This window comes from Ischnura elegans, chromosome 1 (assembly GCF_921293095.1).
Source record: "Ischnura elegans chromosome 1, ioIscEleg1.1, whole genome shotgun sequence".
NCBI lineage: Eukaryota > Metazoa > Arthropoda > Insecta > Odonata > Coenagrionidae > Ischnura > Ischnura elegans.
This window is the reverse complement of record NC_060246.1, coordinates 17,248,313-17,267,045: the sequence shown is the minus strand read 5'-3', so window position 1 is coordinate 17,267,045 and position 18,733 is coordinate 17,248,313. Positions and strand designations below refer to the sequence as shown.

At 40.6% G+C, this 18,733-nt stretch overlaps 1 protein-coding gene across 2 annotated transcripts in view; it reads right to left on the bottom strand.

The window, feature by feature from the left end:
- Window positions 1-18,733, bottom strand: part of LOC124156344 (globin) — a 75,395-nt gene that overhangs the window by 18,788 nt on the left and 37,874 nt on the right. Inside the window, exon 2 of one of the 2 annotated variants that reach the window (XM_046530853.1) lies at window positions 3,408-3,788. In XM_046530853.1, coding sequence (XP_046386809.1) covers window positions 3,408-3,592 — 185 coding nt within the window. In that variant the 5' untranslated portion in view covers window positions 3,593-3,788. The remainder of the gene's footprint in view (window positions 1-3,407; window positions 3,789-18,733) is intronic. The other variant, XM_046530862.1, reaches the window with a different exon arrangement.

Genomic DNA, 18,733 nt, shown 5'->3' with positions numbered 1-18,733 from the left:
AGAAAGCCGTAAATCTCGCCATTTTGAACCATTATTCATAACATAATTTTTGTTTTTTCCCGGCGAACAATTGCAGTGAAGTTTTCTCTGGTTTCGCACCGGGTCAAGTCCTCCATTTCTGCTTCCAACGTTTCGATGGACAACTCGCCCATCGTCATCAGGGATTCAGGAATCCAATCCCTGATGAATCCAATCCTGAATCCCTGATGACGATGGGCGAGTTGTCCATCGAAACGTTGGAAGGAGAAATGTAGGATCTGACCTGAAGCGGAACCCGAGAAAACTTCACTGCCATTATTCATAACATTTTTCTGGGCAACTCCTGCTTACCCTGGTGGGTGTGCAATACCCCACACCCGTAAGTATTAGTTGCGCCTAAAACCCCCCCTAGTCTTAATTCTTAGCTGCGCCCCTGGTCAGTAGAATTTGTACCTCACGCTTGGGACGGCTTGAAAATGAAAAAGATCCAGAGGGAAGGAATAGGGAGAAATGCTGCCATACACCAATCCATTGATAGCATTGTCATACGTAAAACTATAGCTATTCGTATGTGACGTCACTTTTTTCATACTATTTGCCCTTACGGAGCAACTTGTTTACCATTGTTTCCCAAAAACGTTGTCCATCAAGCAGATAAATCAGTTGCTAAAAATTGAGATCGTGAAAATAGGTGATTTCCATTGGATGAGTTCGAGCGTGGTTGTATATCCGGCGTATCATTCGATCTATCATCAAAGTTTCCCGAGTTCGAATCTCGGTGGAAGCACTTGGATACGAGAGAAACTCCGGGAAAGAAAGGGAAATTTCTTCAAGTGGATGACCAAGGGAAGGGAACCAGCCCCACTACCCTGAATGAGAGAGCCTCACAAACCTGCGGCTGGACCGAAATGAGCTCTACCTTCACCTATCCAAATGGACCTCTGGGTTTAGATTGATTGGGGTTGTTTTCTAGGGCAATGTGTAATATGGCCTGAATAGTTTTTTTCTGAAACACTCGTGAATTAGTCCCACTTTTCAGGCGTGATATAGTGGAAGTTCGTCGTATGAAAATAAATATTGTTGCATTTTTCTATAATAATTATTTTTGTGGAAAAATGCTACTACCTTTCCTTTCAACTTTTCAGTTTGGTAATAAGTTTGGCATTGTGCCCTACAATATCTCAGAAACGGCTGAAGATAGGACAAATTAAACGAGATAGTCGTTCGCAAAGGACGTAAAATTAAATTTTTTCCCTTAAAAGACCTTAAGTGTTGCAAAATTCTACTTTCCCTAGTGGGATATTTTATTACTAACGCCCCACGTGTCAACAGCATCGGGCGTAAAAAAAGTTCCCACTTGTTTTCTCCTCAAAATGAACGTTTTGGAGGGGGAACACTTTTCAGACGCCTGAAAAATGAGCTACACCACATTGTGCGAGAGTTACAGCAGCTACAAGGGTGTAGTATTGTTTGGTTAGCTCGCGTGTGATTTAATTTTTTTGCCGAGTGTGCCGTCTATGGGTCTTCTAGATTATCGAGTGGACATACATGCGAGGGATTGCACTGCAATGGAAGTGAATTCATTGCTCTTGTACTCAAACGCGCCAGCTATGAACAGAAAAGCAACACTGTGTATTCAGAGCTCAAAAAACAAACTAAGTAGAAGAGTTCAATAGATGCAGATGCGGATGTTACGGCCAAACATAATAAAGCACTACATGTTAATGCATAATTTAATTAAATCATAATTATTAACCATCCAATGCTAAAATATAATGAATATATCTTCTTTGGGAAACGAATATCTTGTTTCGCGATGACTTCTATTCCATGGCCTTATTCCATTAACACAGAAAGTTCTTTGGTTAGTGGTAATCCGATGTTGAGAGGTTCAAATAACCATGTCTCATTGTGGTGTTAGCAATGGATTTTTTTATCACTTCGGGAAACAAATATGTCACATATGCCGGTTCCAGGTGTTTTTAAGAGATAAAACAAAAACGAGTCGGGGAGGTATTTTCTCTTTGAGATGACCCTCAGCTATGCTAGCCAAAAAATGTAAGGAGAAGCGTTTTTAAGTCTGAAATAAAATTCATCTCCATACTACCCCGCCAATCGTCTCAATATGTGTATCGCGGGGGTGTTATCAAATTAAAGGAGATTCACGTTGGAGTATTCTCGTTCGCGTTCCGCGTAGCATTTGTTTATTATTCGGAGGGAAAAAGAGATCCTATCCATTCGGCGAAATATCTCTCTTAATTAAATCTTTTTGCCCTGGAAATATATTGTGAGGTTCTAAGATAATTTACTCCACGTCGCTCTGAAAGATATCTATTTTAATTGCTCAAGCGATCTATAAGCCTATATAGCGCGTAGCCTCCCAAGTTTCTCTAGCGGCTCCTAGCTAAATTAGTTGAAAATCTGTCTAGTAGTTTTTCTTTACACATTATGAAGCAGCGAGTAAGACTGAATTTTTTAAACATTTAAATAAAGAATCATAGGAAAAAGCATTTGATCAATGTTCACATCTTTTTTGTTTTAGCCAACGTCTTAGTATTAAAATAATCTATCAATCATTGAAAAAAATTATTAGCTTGCACTTTAGCCCTTTCTATGGAACCCAGAGTTACTTTTAGGAGAAACTAAATTTCAAGGCTTCTCATTTTTAAAATATGAAAAGTTTCTGCTCAATCATAATTATTGTGGCGGCTACATATTTCAGCATTAAACTTCATAGCACAGAATAACACGTAGTTTAACCCTTTCCGGTCTAATTTTTCGTATTTTTTCAAAATAATTTTTAGTAAAAAGAAATAATTTACAAGATTTATTCCCTTTAAATGTCCTTATTTTATTTTTCAAACTAAAAATTCACTGGTTTTATTAGTGTCCATTTTCTAGCAAAGAGTGTTTTTCTTGGAAAATTTTCGATGTGTGATATCTCTTGAAATAATGTATAATCCCTTGAGCCCTTGTATGATCGCAGCGCATTGTGATGTCGAGCTAAACTTGTTGGATCTATTAGATCTGTCGCGTTAGCCTCGACGTTGGACCGCAAAGGGTTAAATCTTTCCTAGATAGAGCTGAATGTGTATAAATTTTTGATGTTACTTAGAAACAACATTGGGTTATATTGGATTAAAACGAAATTTTTCTTTTCACAAAACGGCCTCGAGGTACTTAGTTTGAATAGAAGTGATATTCATGCAGAATTTTCATGAATATCTGAGACCCCCACAGGCCAACGTTTATTGAATTGAGGTGGAATGATCCATGCAGTAATAACAATGAATTTTTCATTCCACGATTTGCGGCACAAATGAAACAAACATTATAATTTCCAAGTTGTAAAACGAATGAACATTTTTTTTCGCTAAAACGGTCGCATGGTAGTTAGCTGTGTAGTGGGGGAGAGAGGAGGATCTCACCTGCAGAGGAGTTCGACTCCGTTTCCCTTCATGTCCTTCTTGACGAGGTCCCAGGTGACGGCGACGGCGCGCTTTTGCCTCGGCGTGAGTCCCGTCTCCTCGTCGGGCAGGTCCACGGTGGGGCCGTCCATGGTCTCTGGCCCTCCGTCACCCGCGCCGAACAGCAAACTGAGAATGGCGCCCATGCGGACACCGCCACTCACTACTCTTAGTACGGGGATCCCTCACCCCCGCCTCACCCGATTCAGGAGCTGCGCGCGCGCGCCTGCTCCCCCTACCGCTCACACGCACAACCACACACACACACAAACGGCTCTCGGGTACGGCTACCTGAGGCGGGAAGAAGGGTGCCGCTATCCGCGCGTGCCAGCGAGATCTGCCCTAAGGAGGGAGAGAAAGACCTCTTTTAAGACAAAAGTAACAGTGTCAATTGAGGGGCTGAGGAGCCAATGGGTGCAACTGATTTTCTTTCAAAACAGAGTCGAGTAGGTACTGAAATTGACTGAAAGAAATACAAAAACTTAGTGGCCAAAGGGTACGAGTGAGTCTCTGTTCTGTGCTGACTTCGAGTGGAAAATCAAATACGCTTTCAAATATCTGGTTGATCTCGTTTGTATTCCCTACCTAATTTCTGTGCCTCACTATGGTTAGAAAAAAATCTCTTGTATCCCTTTGCTTATCACCCCCTCAATTATATCGTGATATCCAAATCAATAATTTAGTAAGCTTGCATGGAACAGTGGATGGTGGTCAATACCTGATTGCTATTGACTATGTATGTAATAAAAATTCATAGGGTTTAAAAGAAAGGGATAGGAACACAGCAGAAAAAGAACGAGGAAAATGGTGCCGTTGTAAATGGAAAAAATCCAGAAATTAAAGGTAAAAAATACGGCCTGACTTGGACCGACTTATAGAGGATGTCTGTTTGTCTGTCCGCTATGCATTTCCGTACGGCTGAACGGATTGCGACCAGCATCATCATCTCAGACATCCCCCTACCGCGGGATCATTTATATCCAAACAAAATACCAAAGTATTTTTTTAAATAGATTACTTTTTATGATATTTCATGGGGTATAGGTCAATGTAAACCAAGTTATAGCCAACTTTTCGATTTATTTAAAATCATCCTCAGGGCTATGAAAGAGAAAACATGAACAATATAAAATACAAAGATGACAACGATATACAATATTTTTACATAAAAATGTTACGATCGCGTTTTTTATGCAGTAATATAATTTAAAGTATACACATATATATACAGGGTTTGTCCGGAAAGTAATAGGACTGAGTCGATTTAAAAAAAATTATTGAGCCAACTGTTACAATTCTTTAAACATTTTCAAAATAGGCTCCTTCTGCGTCGATACATCGCTGCCAGCGCGATTTCCAAGCATTGAAGGCGTCACAGAAGACATTCTCCGAAATGGCCTCGAGAGCCGAGGTGCATGCTGATTGGATCCCCTATGTCGTCTCAAAATGCTTGCCTTTCATCGGCCATTTCACACAAGGACACAAAAAAAAGTCTGGGGGGCCACATCTGGGCTGTAGGGCGGCTGCGGAAGCGTTAGGATGCCGGCATTGGTTAATTAGCTGTTCACATGAAAGGCGATGTGAGCCGCAATTTCTAGTCGTCAGTGAGCACTTTTGGGACCATCTTCGCGCACTCATCTTGCGCATGTTCAAATGCTCCGTCACAATGTCATGAACCACAGATTTTGATAAATGTAACATCTGGGCAATTAAACGAATGCTTAGTCGACGGTCTGAGTTCAAAACTTTGTGCACACGAGTCAAAATGTCGGTGTTTGCCGTAGTCACAGGTCTTCCAGCACCGTCTTCATCAGCGACCTCTTCCCGGCCCTCCAAAAAGGCCTAGTGCCACCGAAACGCACCACTTCTTGCTAAAGCAACACCTGGGTAAGACTACTTGATCATAACAAACGTCTCTGTCGCATATTTACCGAGTTTCACTCAGAATTCAATCGCGTACCTCTGCTGTAACGAACGCTTCATTTTTGGTTTGCACCACTCACAGAAACACGTCGCGCAAAAAAGTCTGTCCTGACTCTCCAGGTGCTCGCAGACAACTGACCAGCCGCTCGTTCGTTAGCTAGAAACACCCTCTACCAAATTCAGTCGGTGCAAACACGCTCCGAAGTACAGTCGCGGTGGAAGAAAATCAGTCCTTTTACTTTCCGGACAAACCCTGTATGAGAACAGATTAGACAACACAAAAGAATTTGACATACCTCTTAACTTTGTACATATTTATTGATGTTGTGTTACTAAGGTATTGCCACACCTAGTTACCATCAATTTTCATGTTTTCTCTTTCATAGCCCTGAGGATGATTTTAAATAAATCGAAACGTTGGCTATAACTTGGTTTACATTGACCTATACTCCATGAAATATCACAAAAAGTTATTAAACAAGGTCAAGAATAGAAGAGGAAAAGTATTAATAATAAAAATAGATTATATAATTGCGCACAGAAATCATAACACTTTAAACAAGCTTCTTTTCACAACTGTTTTTAGGTGCATCTCTTGCTCCCAAATACCGTAGTGCTACTTCTGGCTGTGTCTGACATGTCCTTTGCGTCGTTTTGTTATTGACGTTGTTTACGTCACATCATGGGGGAATGAGGGGCAAGAGTACGCACCTAACAAACAATTTTAAAATCATGCATTCAGGGTCGAACAATAATTTTTATTTTTACACAATTTTTTCGCAGTTACATGTACACACTACAATACTTAACTTCCACTTCATAAGAAAAAAATAAATAACTGCCGTTATTCATCAAAAAGAAAGAGGAAAACAAATTGAAAGCTTGCCCCTCCTGCGGGGCAAGTGTCCTCCTCTAATGGAGCAAGAGTCCTAATCAAAGTTTTCGCATGTGTACTGTCCCTTTCGATAATATGAGGTGCAAAGTTCTTTCCTACATGTTTTACATTCATTACACACTATCCAATCAACAATTGACGGATATGAGCACAATTTTCCGCAAACTCCAGTGTGATAATCAGTTTTTCCGGTGAAGTTAATGTCCAGTTTACCGTCCACCAACCGCCGCTTAGCATCGCAACCCTTAACCTTATTTTTAGTTATTTTCATGAATAGTTTCTCGGTGTGGGGGGAACTCGTAAGGATTTCAGAGTTTTGCTTTGAGTTTATGCGCCTCGTATGCGCATGCAATGCTTTTGGATATTGGTCTAATGCTCTCAGGAGAGACGTGTGGCTGTATTATGCATGTCTATGAATGAAACGCACGTATAATTCTGATATTAAGCAATATTTACGCAGAGACAATTCATCAATTTCTATACCAGCTGTAATAGAACTTACGGATTCTCCATTGTTCCTCCTCAGTGAAGCTACCTCCAAAATGCGTTGTCCAAATTCTTTCCGATCGGTTTTTCTCCATGATTTCCGCATTTTCTCGCAATGCATTCATCAGCAAAGTTCATGTGATATTTATTACAGAAACTACGAGGTTATACATGAAGCAATGGAATAAATTGGGGCAGGAGTCAGCGCCCGTGGGGCAGGAGTCCTCATGCGGACACTTGCCCCAGGACTCTTACCCCAGCAGCACTTGCTACACCTAATGCGCCGTAGCACAACCACATGGTGAGCTGCGAACCTGCTAACTGCATGAATTTTCGTGGCAAATGATGCATGCAAAGGATCGCTACACAAACGTAGTAGCTAAATAAACTCCTGAAGCACATATAAGAATCACGCGGTCCTGCAATTTAGATAAAAGTCGCGTGAAAATGAAAAATAAGAGACACCCACGTTCTGTCGTTCGCTGTCTTTCACTGAAAGCACCCTTCTGCTACATTCGGTCACGTAAATAAAACTTATTGACTACAAGTGGCATCATCCCGGTATTTAGAGGAATATTTCGGAAAAGGAATCTTGCCCCAAACGGACATTTGCCCCTCACTACCCTACATCTTCTTTGGATGGTCATCCTGCCAGGTAAGCACACCTCTTGACACGCTTAAAGGGGAAACATTGATGGTTACAATGATATTTTACTAGCCTAGCTACAATCAATAAACATAGTGCAAATAAGATATGTCAAAATTCTTATCTTTTCTTTCTCATTTATGCACAATAGCATTCTTTTTATCGTTTTTATGTTATTGCTGTAAAAAATCATTGCAAAAATCGTTCATGCCTTCATGTATTACTTTTTTGTAAACATTATTCTTAACCCTGATGAAGATATAAGATAATATCGAAACGTCGGCAAGCATTTTTGAATTTCATTTTCCTAACCTGTACACTCAGATTATATTAATTAATGCTGCCTAACACCCAAAAAAACGGAGGATAAATGAAGAAGGAGACAATAAATGGATAGGATGGATTTTTAAGGTGGCGTTTACAAGTCAATTATGTTTCTAAAAGGTCTAAGGCTCGTATCAAGTCAGCAATAGCGTGACATTTTGACGGCCCGGAACGTCTACGTGCATTTAGGATACACCAAACATCACTTTGTTAGAAGTGACACTGGGATTACCCTAAAGAGAAAATTTCACAGGTGTTTTTGCACCCATGTCTGCGTTTTTTCCATACCTGCATACGCTGTTCGTCGTCGCTTTAAGTCAGATACCTGTGAGCGATACCTTCAACACTATCGTGAGCAATGTAGGAAAACTTATTTTCAAGTACCATGTCATCAATTAATCTAACCGTAAGTTTTGTTCTACCAGGAGTGGAATTTATTCTTTACTATGCCCCAAGTAGATTTTTATAATCGACAGCCCCCACCACGATAATGCTCGAAAATTCTGCATTTGGTAACTATCCTTTTGGGTGATCATAGTAACTGGGTGTTTATTAAATGTGGTACTCGAATTTCTTTGGTGAAACGGACAGTTATTGATGGAGGAAAACTTCCTATATATTTTTAGTCTCATTTCAGGGGACTCCATTCCCGCGTGGAACTCAACTCTGATTCATAAAAAGCATCTTTTGCTTTAGATGCACGTCAACGTAATTTTGTGTCGGCCACCATGACTCTCCTTGAACTTGCCTCCTCTGTGGTGACAAATGTAGTAGTTTGTTATTTCGAAAGATAATAAACTATCGCTTCCGCGTTTCTGTTAACCTTCTTGCGACCTACCTTATTTTCTCCTACTTATAAATGCTTCTCTAATCGTGATTATGGGCTCCGGGCACTCATTACGGTAGATCCAGGACTTGGTGTCCAACATATCGTGACTGGGGCTATTTTCCTAGAGCATTAAACCCATCACACCACTTTCCTTTTCTTCCACCGTGCTTTTAGGCACCTGACCTCGTCTGTCGGAGAGGTCAAATGGATATTTCCTAGAAGTGGATGCCATATCATCTTGCTGTTCCTTTTTTCTTAGTCAAAAAAAAAGGGTTGGACACGCTATTCTGTGCTATCCGTGAGACACCATATTTTCCGCTGAGGTCAACTGGATAAAAACTTGTGATTAGGCGACTATTTGATCAATGCTTCCACGGAGACAGATACTCAGAAACATGAGAAAGTATTCCTCAGGCTGAAATTACTTCTACACTTTTCGTGGCATCGTGCTTTATGTGGGAGGAGTAATTTTTTCGGTCCGCCGTCACATTTGACGAATTAAGACAACCCGCTAGGCTCTATTACAACCACAATTTGTTGGTAATAGAAGTCGTTTTAAAACCTTGAGAAGTAGACTGAGTTACTGTAAACTAGTTACTATAAACCACGATGGTCTGATGAAAAAAACTCATTGAAAGACAGGTAGAATGGTGGAACGGCGGAGGGTCCGTGGTTCCATTCCCGGTCCAGGAGGATTTTTTTTTCTCTTGACCGTTTTTGTTGGCTGAACATTGCTGTCCAATTTGTTGGTATGAGAAATATTACCGGGTACCTATGAGTATTTTGTAAATAGGCCGGTAAATATTGACCGGTTTATCAAACTTGGTTAACATATCGATTTATACCGTACACTCTTGGTGCGAAGTGACCAAGGTAAAAGAACACGACCTCTAGGCTAAATGTGTGAAATTTCACGTGCCTCTGCGCCTATCCAAGGTGAGTTATCATACCTCTCCTTGGGGGTTAATCTGTGAATCCGAATGAACGCAGTCAGAGAGCTATTGGATCTTCAATTGAAACGTTCCAAGAGTCATTCATTTGTGTGCAGGTTCTCGGATACATCGGGTCACAATCTCCATTTTGCCGACGCATCCACACTCTAGTTGAGTGTCGTCTTGAGATCAGAGGTGAGTCGTTCTCTGCTCGCCCCTACCCTGAAGTCGACACTCTACTGGAGTGTTGAAACGTCGGCAAAATGGAGATTGTGACCCGGCGTACCCCAAAACCTGCATACTCACACAGTCTCCGGGAGACCCTGAAATATTTTATCAGGCATTAATTACTCGAGACAATGGCAATGACACGATGGAACTGAACTGTTCCAGTGGAAGTGAGAATTTTTAAATTTTCCGTTTCCATACGCGGTCACTTGTTGAATTCCCAATCATAACCCGTACTTGGAGAAATCTATGGCGTGATCCTACTTTAATGTTGAATACGGGAATTCAGCGAAATACTATACAAATCCCTGATCCTGGGAGATTAGTTGTCCCTATTAGTGCTCAATTTATAAAATATTAGGTATCGGAGCACGTACCCAAATACACACATTTCATCCACACTCGATTATCAAATAAACTAAAACTTTTGATATTTTTAAATTTGAAAAAAATACAATGAGGAATCATGTTTTACCAAGTATAAAAAACGATGTAATTTTTAAAACTTTTCCTTTTATTTACGGTACTTTCGAATTATTATTATTAGTACCCAATTTATCCTGAGAGGTGCCGGAACGCCGTTCGGGCGTGTTCCGGCCGAAATCAAGCATTAGTGCCTATCACATCGAGAGTCTCATTCCATCAACCTTACCTTAAATCCAGCGCCTTCTGAGGGTGCGGAAGAAAATGTGCTCCGACTTGTAGACACGGCCTCTGGAGCGCAAGCCCGCGAGGTCGAGTTAATTCCTATTACTCTGTTGATCACCGTATATAGAGAATAAACAGCCTTTGGAGCTTCACTTACTCATGGTTTGGTCATCCCTTTCTCGATGAAAATCAATTTTCCCGTTTCTTCCGCGCCTAATCTGTCCTAATTGTGTTGGAGGTTTCATCATTTCAAGACAATCTAAATGGATCGTTCGCTAATTTTATTTAATTTTCGATTGCGAGAGTGAGAAAATCAATGAAATTCGTACATTACCATTCATTCCTTCCGTCGCATGCCTCTCTAGCTGTTCCCTATGAAATATCAACGGCATTTACCAGTCCGCATATAAGTTGGTGACGTCACGATTTGGTGAAGAGCAGGTCACCGCGTCTCAACTTTTCCCCGACCTCGCATACTTCATTCCTCTTCACTTTTCTGAATGAATCCTTCCCTCAGTTAAAGGTTCTTCCTGAACGACTTGTAAATGAACGAGAACTCTACCGAAGTCCCTACTCATTAAGAGTTAGACGGCAACTTATTTTTTTTTCTTTATCATATTATTAGGTGACAACAAATTATTGCCTTCCGTACGGTAGCGATTTAGGGTCTGCGTGAGCCACCCCCCTTTCTTTCTCCACTTTCTAACCCTTTCAAAAAGTGCAGGGTGAAAAAGACGTTAAGCTTCTTCCACAACAACTTAACGTGGCGTATTAATGGAGAACTTAAGATTTGCGGCGACTAGTTCACAGCATCTTTAATTGTCGTAGCATGATTTGGAATGGTCGATAATTGAAATAAATATCAAATGTCTCTAGAAGGTAGGTCCAGTAGGAGTGAAAATAATAATGCCCATCGACGACCACATGAGCCACTCATAGTAATCTTGCATCCATTTCACGATTGATACAAGTCAACTTGCGCCAAGTTAAGCTGTTCTGTGAGCGAGACTTCATAAACATTTCGTCTCCAGCCTAGCCTCGCGAGGTCGCAGTAACTTCCGATTTCAACGCGAGACAGAGATGCCATGCGTGTGTCGCAATGAGGAATAAGGGTGGATTGCCGCATCGCTTGTTGACGAACCCCCGCCGATAACGATGATGCAAGCGCTATTCCTCCTCAGTTAAGGGTCTTGTAGTCATGGCGACGCAGTGCTCTCGGCTGACCGAGGAGGTCAGGGAGGTAGTTCCGCGTAGTGCCGCGCGCGGTTGTCTTTTCTGCCTCTTTATTGAGAGAGGCTATTTTATTGGTTGAGCACTTTCAACTCCTATTCGATTATGTATACGCTATTTTTCATTTTTCTTGAAGAGGAGGTGATAATTATCCTGACGTTTTTTCGTCGTTTTTAAGCGATAGATGTTTAAAAATATATGGAGTGATTGAAGGAAGGTCTATTGAATGTGTATCAGCCTTTTAATTCAAGTTGTTTGTCGAGTTTAGGTATAATTACTCTATAAGAAATGCTCTGCTTCCCGTATTACCTGTATCTCAGCGAGAAAATGCGATCTATTTCTTTGAAATCCATATTTGAGGAATTTTTGTAATAATAAATGCTACATCATGCTTTTTTTCACTTTTGTAAAAATATGAGTGGAACTTATGACCTTGGTTGAGGAATTGAAGTCATAATGTATGGTCGACTGCTTCTGTATTTTAGTTTAAAACTTCTCACAATTTTTACATTAATTGAGTGGGTTGGAAGTCAAGGGGTACAAGTGATTTCTCTTTTCTATGCAGAGTTAGGCACAGAAATTAGGTATAGAAAACAAACGAGATCAATTAGATACTTAGTAGTGCATTTGATTTTCCACTCGATGTCCGCACAGAGCAAAGACTCACTCGTTTCCCTTGGCAACCAGGTTTTTGTATACTTATTATAACAATTAACTTCACCTAACTTTGTTGAGAAAAAAAATCGCTTGTACTCCTCGGCTTCCAACCCACTCAATTATGTTTTTCTTTTTCATATCCTCTGGAGTACTTCGGCAAGGACCTATCCCAATTACTTATCTTTTAAGGCCTATTTTATGCCTGATAATTATTTTATTTTTACTTTAAATCTAGAAATGTATGTCTATTATCCAACGAGAAGCCATTACGGCTAGCAGGTAGGCCAGAAATTCGATATGATTTCGGTCGTATTATTTTAAGCCGCCATTATATCGGAGCCGTGAGCTGAAGGAAAAGTGACAGCAGCCTCTCGCTATGCCCGCCTCTCTCTATTGGGAACCTCTACTTCTTCTTCGAATGTCCAATTCGTGAGGAATGTCAATTTGGACAATAACATTTGAAAGCTATCACATATTTTATTAGTGACTGATATGTCTGTTTTCCGAGTAATTGATACCTACGTCAATATCGATACTACGATGACTGGTGGCCATTTTTCGATAGAATTAAACATGCACAATGTTTTTCGAAGGCGGAATTCGGAGGGAATATGGAATGACAGAAGGTCGTGGGAGCAGTGGCAGCTGAAACGCAAGAGAGGGAAACTATATTCTCAGGAATTCTCTTCTTTGGCTTTTTTGAGAGAGAGAGAAGCGCGCCTCACTTGATGGAATCCCGATCGAGCGTTCCTTTTGGAAATAATTTTTCCGCCCAAATGGAAATTCAGAAAAAAAATTCTCGTCCTCCTGAATGTCGAAGCGCAAGTTTTGTCGCAGAATTTTTGAGTTTTGCCTTGCAAATATGTCTTCGGGAATAACTTCGCCACTTTGTTGTGGCATAAATTCGCTGAATGTGTTTTTCCGAGGGTTGGATCAATGCTATGTGGCACACAACTCTCTCATTTATTCCTCGAAGGACCCACGAGGGAAGGTAGGGATGGAAATCCCTCTCTCAAACCCCTTCAACCTCTGCCAATGTGCTGCTTCACCAGATATTCTCTCGTCCTAACATATGCAATAAGACTATACCCGTTTTTTGCCGTTGTGGCATAGTAATCTACGCTGCCCTAGTGCAGTGTGTAGGTATATACGTATGTGCGTAGGTATATGGACGAGATGTCAATGGAGTGAGATGGGATGGGTTGGAAGATGACCTTTAAGGTCAGGGATCCGTTTCTGCGAAATTGAGGACACGCAACTCCTGTGGGGAATGTGAGTAGGGGGGAGGATGGAAAAATTATGGGGCTAAAATCACTGTACACAACAATTCACAACAAGTCACACAAACTACATTATGTGCCTACAAAGTACGTACATAATTTAGTTTTTCAGTATGTTTAACTGTAACTTGGTACTTTCGTGAAGCATTCCAAAGGCATTTAAATTTTAACAAATACCATGAATACATTATTTAAGAAAAACTGTTGACGTGAAAAGCCACTTTTATAACATAATTTAATATAATTCCGACCTGCTCTACATCCCTCCGTTAACCCCACATCTATTCAACGATCACCCCTGACTTGCTTTATGGCGGCGCACATGACTATGCTTCAGTGTGATGGAACGCGTTGCGCGTATTAAAGAAAAATTTCTGAGGAAATACTAAGTTTTGATTACTCCAATATGAATGATAAACATTTCTACTAAGTTCCACTGATCTCATCAATTTTTTTTCCATTACGAGAAGATTTGCACATTATCATTCTTATTTTTCGTATTAGTTGATTGTAACAGCAATGATTGATTGATAGTTGAATGAAGAAGTGAAGGGCTGTCACGATTAAAATAGGTCTGGTATATTTTGGAAATACCTATTAGAATCCGAAGCATGTATCATTACAGGCATCGTTTCAGATATTATCGGCCATAAGCTACGGCGCATGCGCACTCGGTATGAGGTCATCTGTTTTGCTTTCTTTCACTGCCCATTCCGCTAGCTATTTTCCACGAATTCTTCTCTGGTATTCGTCACTCAATGGAAACTATCGAAGTGGACTAAGCAGAAGATTAACGAGCGATTTGAAATGGAATTCCTGAGTGGGTTTTCGGATTGAGAGGTTTATTGTGGCGTTCGCAGCTCTTCAGTTGCAGGACCCTCCCCTTCAAGGAGAAACTCTCGGGATGGGCGAAGTGGGTTGAGAGAACGCGGTGGGACGAAGCTCTACGACTCCTCAGTCCTGTTTTGCCCACATTTTACGTGAATGATAAACAGCCTTGTGAATGAAACCAGCAGAATTTGTAAATAAGTTGAGTTCCTATTAAGTCTGATGGCGATAAAATGATGCATTGCCGAGTTATGGGTAACTAGTTATTCGGTGCTCCACTCAAACACCATCAAATACTGGCACTTTTTTCGTTACAACCAGGGGCGGATTAAGGTCGTTGTCTTGGGAGGGGGGGTCCTAGTCCAAATTCGCCGGAAAAAATGTCCGGGATATTAAAGATAGCTTATTGAAACTTTGAAAAAATTGGCACAAATGATCGGTGATAAAGAAATAGTGCGTAATTTTTCATACGTTTACCCATTGCCTAAATACTCAAATAGAGGCTCGAACACAACCAAATTTCCAAAAATAAAATAAATAAAATGCATTAAAATTTATTGACAGAGTACATTATATCACTTTGCGCAAGTTTCAGAATTTTTGAGAATATTTGAGTAATTTTACGTCGCAAAATTACAGAACCTTTTTTCGGGAAAATTTTTACTTGAAGTAGAATAAATAATCCTCATTCGTAAAAACGTCAATGGGATACTTCGTCAGAGTAAAAAAATAAAAATAATTCTAGATTATTAAGTGAAAACATCTGAAAAAAGTATGCGGTGCCGAAAATAAACTCCATTTCCCTATCGTGTGTCCCGGGGCATCGAAATACCGCGATTCATTTAGGTTGATGGTGTGGACATCAACTTGTTGAATTCAACTTTTTCAACCTATGGGATTAATAGCTGATATATAAGTACTATGCAACGTAGATTTGTATTGGGTTTTTGATTAGAGAGTGGATCATTGCACGCGTAACTGCGGTAAATTTTCATGGTGAAACAAAACCCAGTACTGTTCCACAAAGTTTTTAATACTAGCTGTCAACTAGTTTCGACGTCTATACCGTCATTATCAAGAATAACGTTTGTGGAACAATACTCGGTTTTGATTCACCATGAAAATTTCATCGTTCCACCAAAACGTAACATCCAAATCAGTTGATTTTATGCGGTAAATTGGTTTTTCTTTGGATAAATCAATGAATCACGTTGCACATTATGGAAGTCTAAAATCGTTTCAGTCTCGACTTGGTGTAAGTGCGATGTATCCCTGATAAAAACTTCTAGTGGCAATTTCCACGCTTCAATACCAAACTAAACTACCGACCGTAGTTTCGAAATTCTATGTCATTTTCAAGGAAATATTAAAGTGTGGACATTACCATTTTGTAGTTTCTATCATGCTTATGAAAATATTTCAACTCTTGAGAAAGAATGGGGATTCTGCGGGTACCATGCATTTTTATCGTGGGAGGACAGCATTTTAGATTCCCTTCTGTCCCCTGACCCTCTCCTCCCTCAACGCGAACCACAATGTCTGCCTCCATTTAGTTAGGCCCTTTTCGCCTCTGTAGCGTTAGGCTGTTTTTCCCCGTCCCGTTCCTTCCGCTCCTATCCTTATCCCAGGTGCGTCGTCGGGCACCTATCGCGGCGGCGCCTCTTTCCTTTTTCCTTCCTCTCCTCCCCCTCCCCGGTTGATTGGGCGTATAAGTCTCTGACTTGGTTCCCGGCCCCGGTGTGTTGTATCCATGAAGGGCTCCCCTTAAGCCCTCATTCTCTTTGTCTGCCTCCACTATCTAGCGATTTGATCGTTATATTATTCTTCCTCATAGGATAATCCTCTAAAATCGCTGTCACAGTAAAGATTTTCCAGGTTCCGCAAGTGGTAGGACCCGCCCGCCTTTGTGACGGTGGGGGATTCCTCGTCCCTTGCCTTCCTTCCCTATCCCCTCCCAGTAGGCGTCGTCGGGCTCCTATCGCGGCGGCGCCTCCTTCCCTTCTCCTTCCTGTTCTCCCCCTTCTGCGGTGCAGAGCTGATAAGCTAACGCTTCCAGACCTCTGCCCAGGAGTGTAACCTAGCGAGCCCGCCCGAGGGTTTCGTATCCACTGTCTACCTCCACTCCCCGAGGAGGGTTCCTGGAAAAGGTTTCATGACCTCAAGCTGCCGCTGACTGTATTTAGCGGGTATTTCCAGTAGCGCCCTTCCTCTAATAAATGCATATTGACAGCCAGTTTGGTTTTCACTAGAACACAGCCGCAACACCACTTCATCGGAAACCAAACTCCTAGAATAAATGTATACTTACAGCTAAATGGAGTTTTGATGAAGTCTTCTTTAAAAACTTGATCGTGTTTGAGTCTCTGTGTATATGTAATTAGTAATAACTATGAGAAATGGCTTACCATTTATTGAACACCAGCCATTTGTGCGTATTTTTTTCAAATTTTCAAAAAGCTATCTCAAAAAATTGCTCTTTTGGACTTAAGTCCGGCAATTTTCGATTTGGGACCACTTTACGGCGGTTCTTGCCTTTCCACTGGGCTGTGGTGGTATCCAAAACCGGCCAGCCATTATCTTCTGGGGTCTGATATGCGTAGACGAGTAGGTTTTGAATATTCATCAATAAGCGTAGAACATTGTTTCCTAAGCTGATGAGATAAGAATTTTTATTGGAGATCCACCGTAAAGAGTCAATTTTCAGGTTTAGCGAAAATAATGGGGGGACGACAATCACGGCCAAAAATAAAAAAGAAACTAAATAAATATACTTTTTTATTTTTTCATACATTAAGTCACATTCTGTGACATCGATGTTTCATTTAAACCTTCATATTGTATGTAATATTTTTGGCTCTAATTATCTTATAATCATATGTGTTCCTAAGGGACAAACTTTTCCCGGAATAATAAATTTCATTTTCCATTCTGAATTCTAAATGTATTCCGTTAATCCGCCACTGGCTACAACTCGGATGTATACTATTTAAGATGCAGTTCTTAAGTTTAATTTAAGAATAAAACAACGCAAACAAAAGGAAAATTATAATGTATTTTAATTTTTCATTGCCCCATTCGGTCATATAGCTATTATTTTCCAAACTCGAGTGCATTCAATTTCTGCGCTGATAGTAGTTAACGGTATCTATCTGCGATGAAGAACATTTATGTTGTTCCAACAATTAAGGATAGCTAGGGTGGAATGAGGGTTGCCGAATCTGATATTTTGTTGCCAATTCGCTCTCATCGGAGAACCATATACTTTATTAATTCGGCTAAATATTTGATATGAATAATGCTGAAAGTTACATTAATCGTTGGATACCGGCAGACGTTTTAAAATGTAACTACATTAAAAAATGTAGTGTCAGAGGATATGTTCCCCTGGGCTAGTGGTCTCCTGAGCGGATGCATCGCGGGTAGTCGCAGCCAGGGAAATCCGGGGGGACTGAAGCCCCCTAGAACGCCTCCCCCCGCGGCACACATGCTATCGTAATAATTGATGAGAGTCGTCAGATTATCCGTGATTACAATGGTGTAGGTGGTCATTGAAATGTTGGCAGCAGCCGCTGCCCTTGTATTGTTTAGAACCAGGGGTATCTTCATTAACATCGTTTGCCGGCTAAGAACTTCCATTCTCATCTTCTTCTTTAGCCTTGAGACTATTCCGAAAGAGTGTTGCGTGATAGGCATGCGCGTGATATTCAAAGGAGTGCCTAAGCTAGAGTCCAAGAGAGCATTAGAAAGCTTCCTAACTTGTTTTGTTATGGAAAATGATTGATCGGCAGGTATTCAATCGTATGGCTTCGATGCAAAAAGAAACATCAGCAAAATTCTAATTTTCTAAGGATTTTGTTCCTTAGCATCACACGGGTGACTCATCCAAAGCTAATTACGTTCCTCTGCTAGCTTAGCTTCCGTTCAGATCATTTCTGTCCGTTTTTTTTAGAGGATGGCCTCGAGCATTGGCTTATAGTTATATTTTTCTTCACTCGGGTATAAAAAATTAACTCAGAATTGACCCAAAATTGAACGACTTCGAGATTGTGTTTTCAAAGCAAGTGGTGGCCGCGTGGGTCAAAACTCGAGGACAAATCCTCTGCGGAAATGGATCAAAATTCTCCTCGTCATTTAATCCGTCGCGAAAATTAGTAATAGTAGCGGCTCTGACTTTGTGGAAATCCTTTATCGTAGAAGCTGGAGGAATAAAAACTTTACTTTTCCCACCTGGTGATTTATTTTTCCCCGTATATGTAGGAAAAATATCATTAATATGATATATTTTGAAGGAAAAAATAAAGCACCATGTGGAAAAAGCAAATTTTTTATCCTTTCAACTCCTACCGTCAGAAAAATTCCTTATTCATGGATGTGAGTGAAG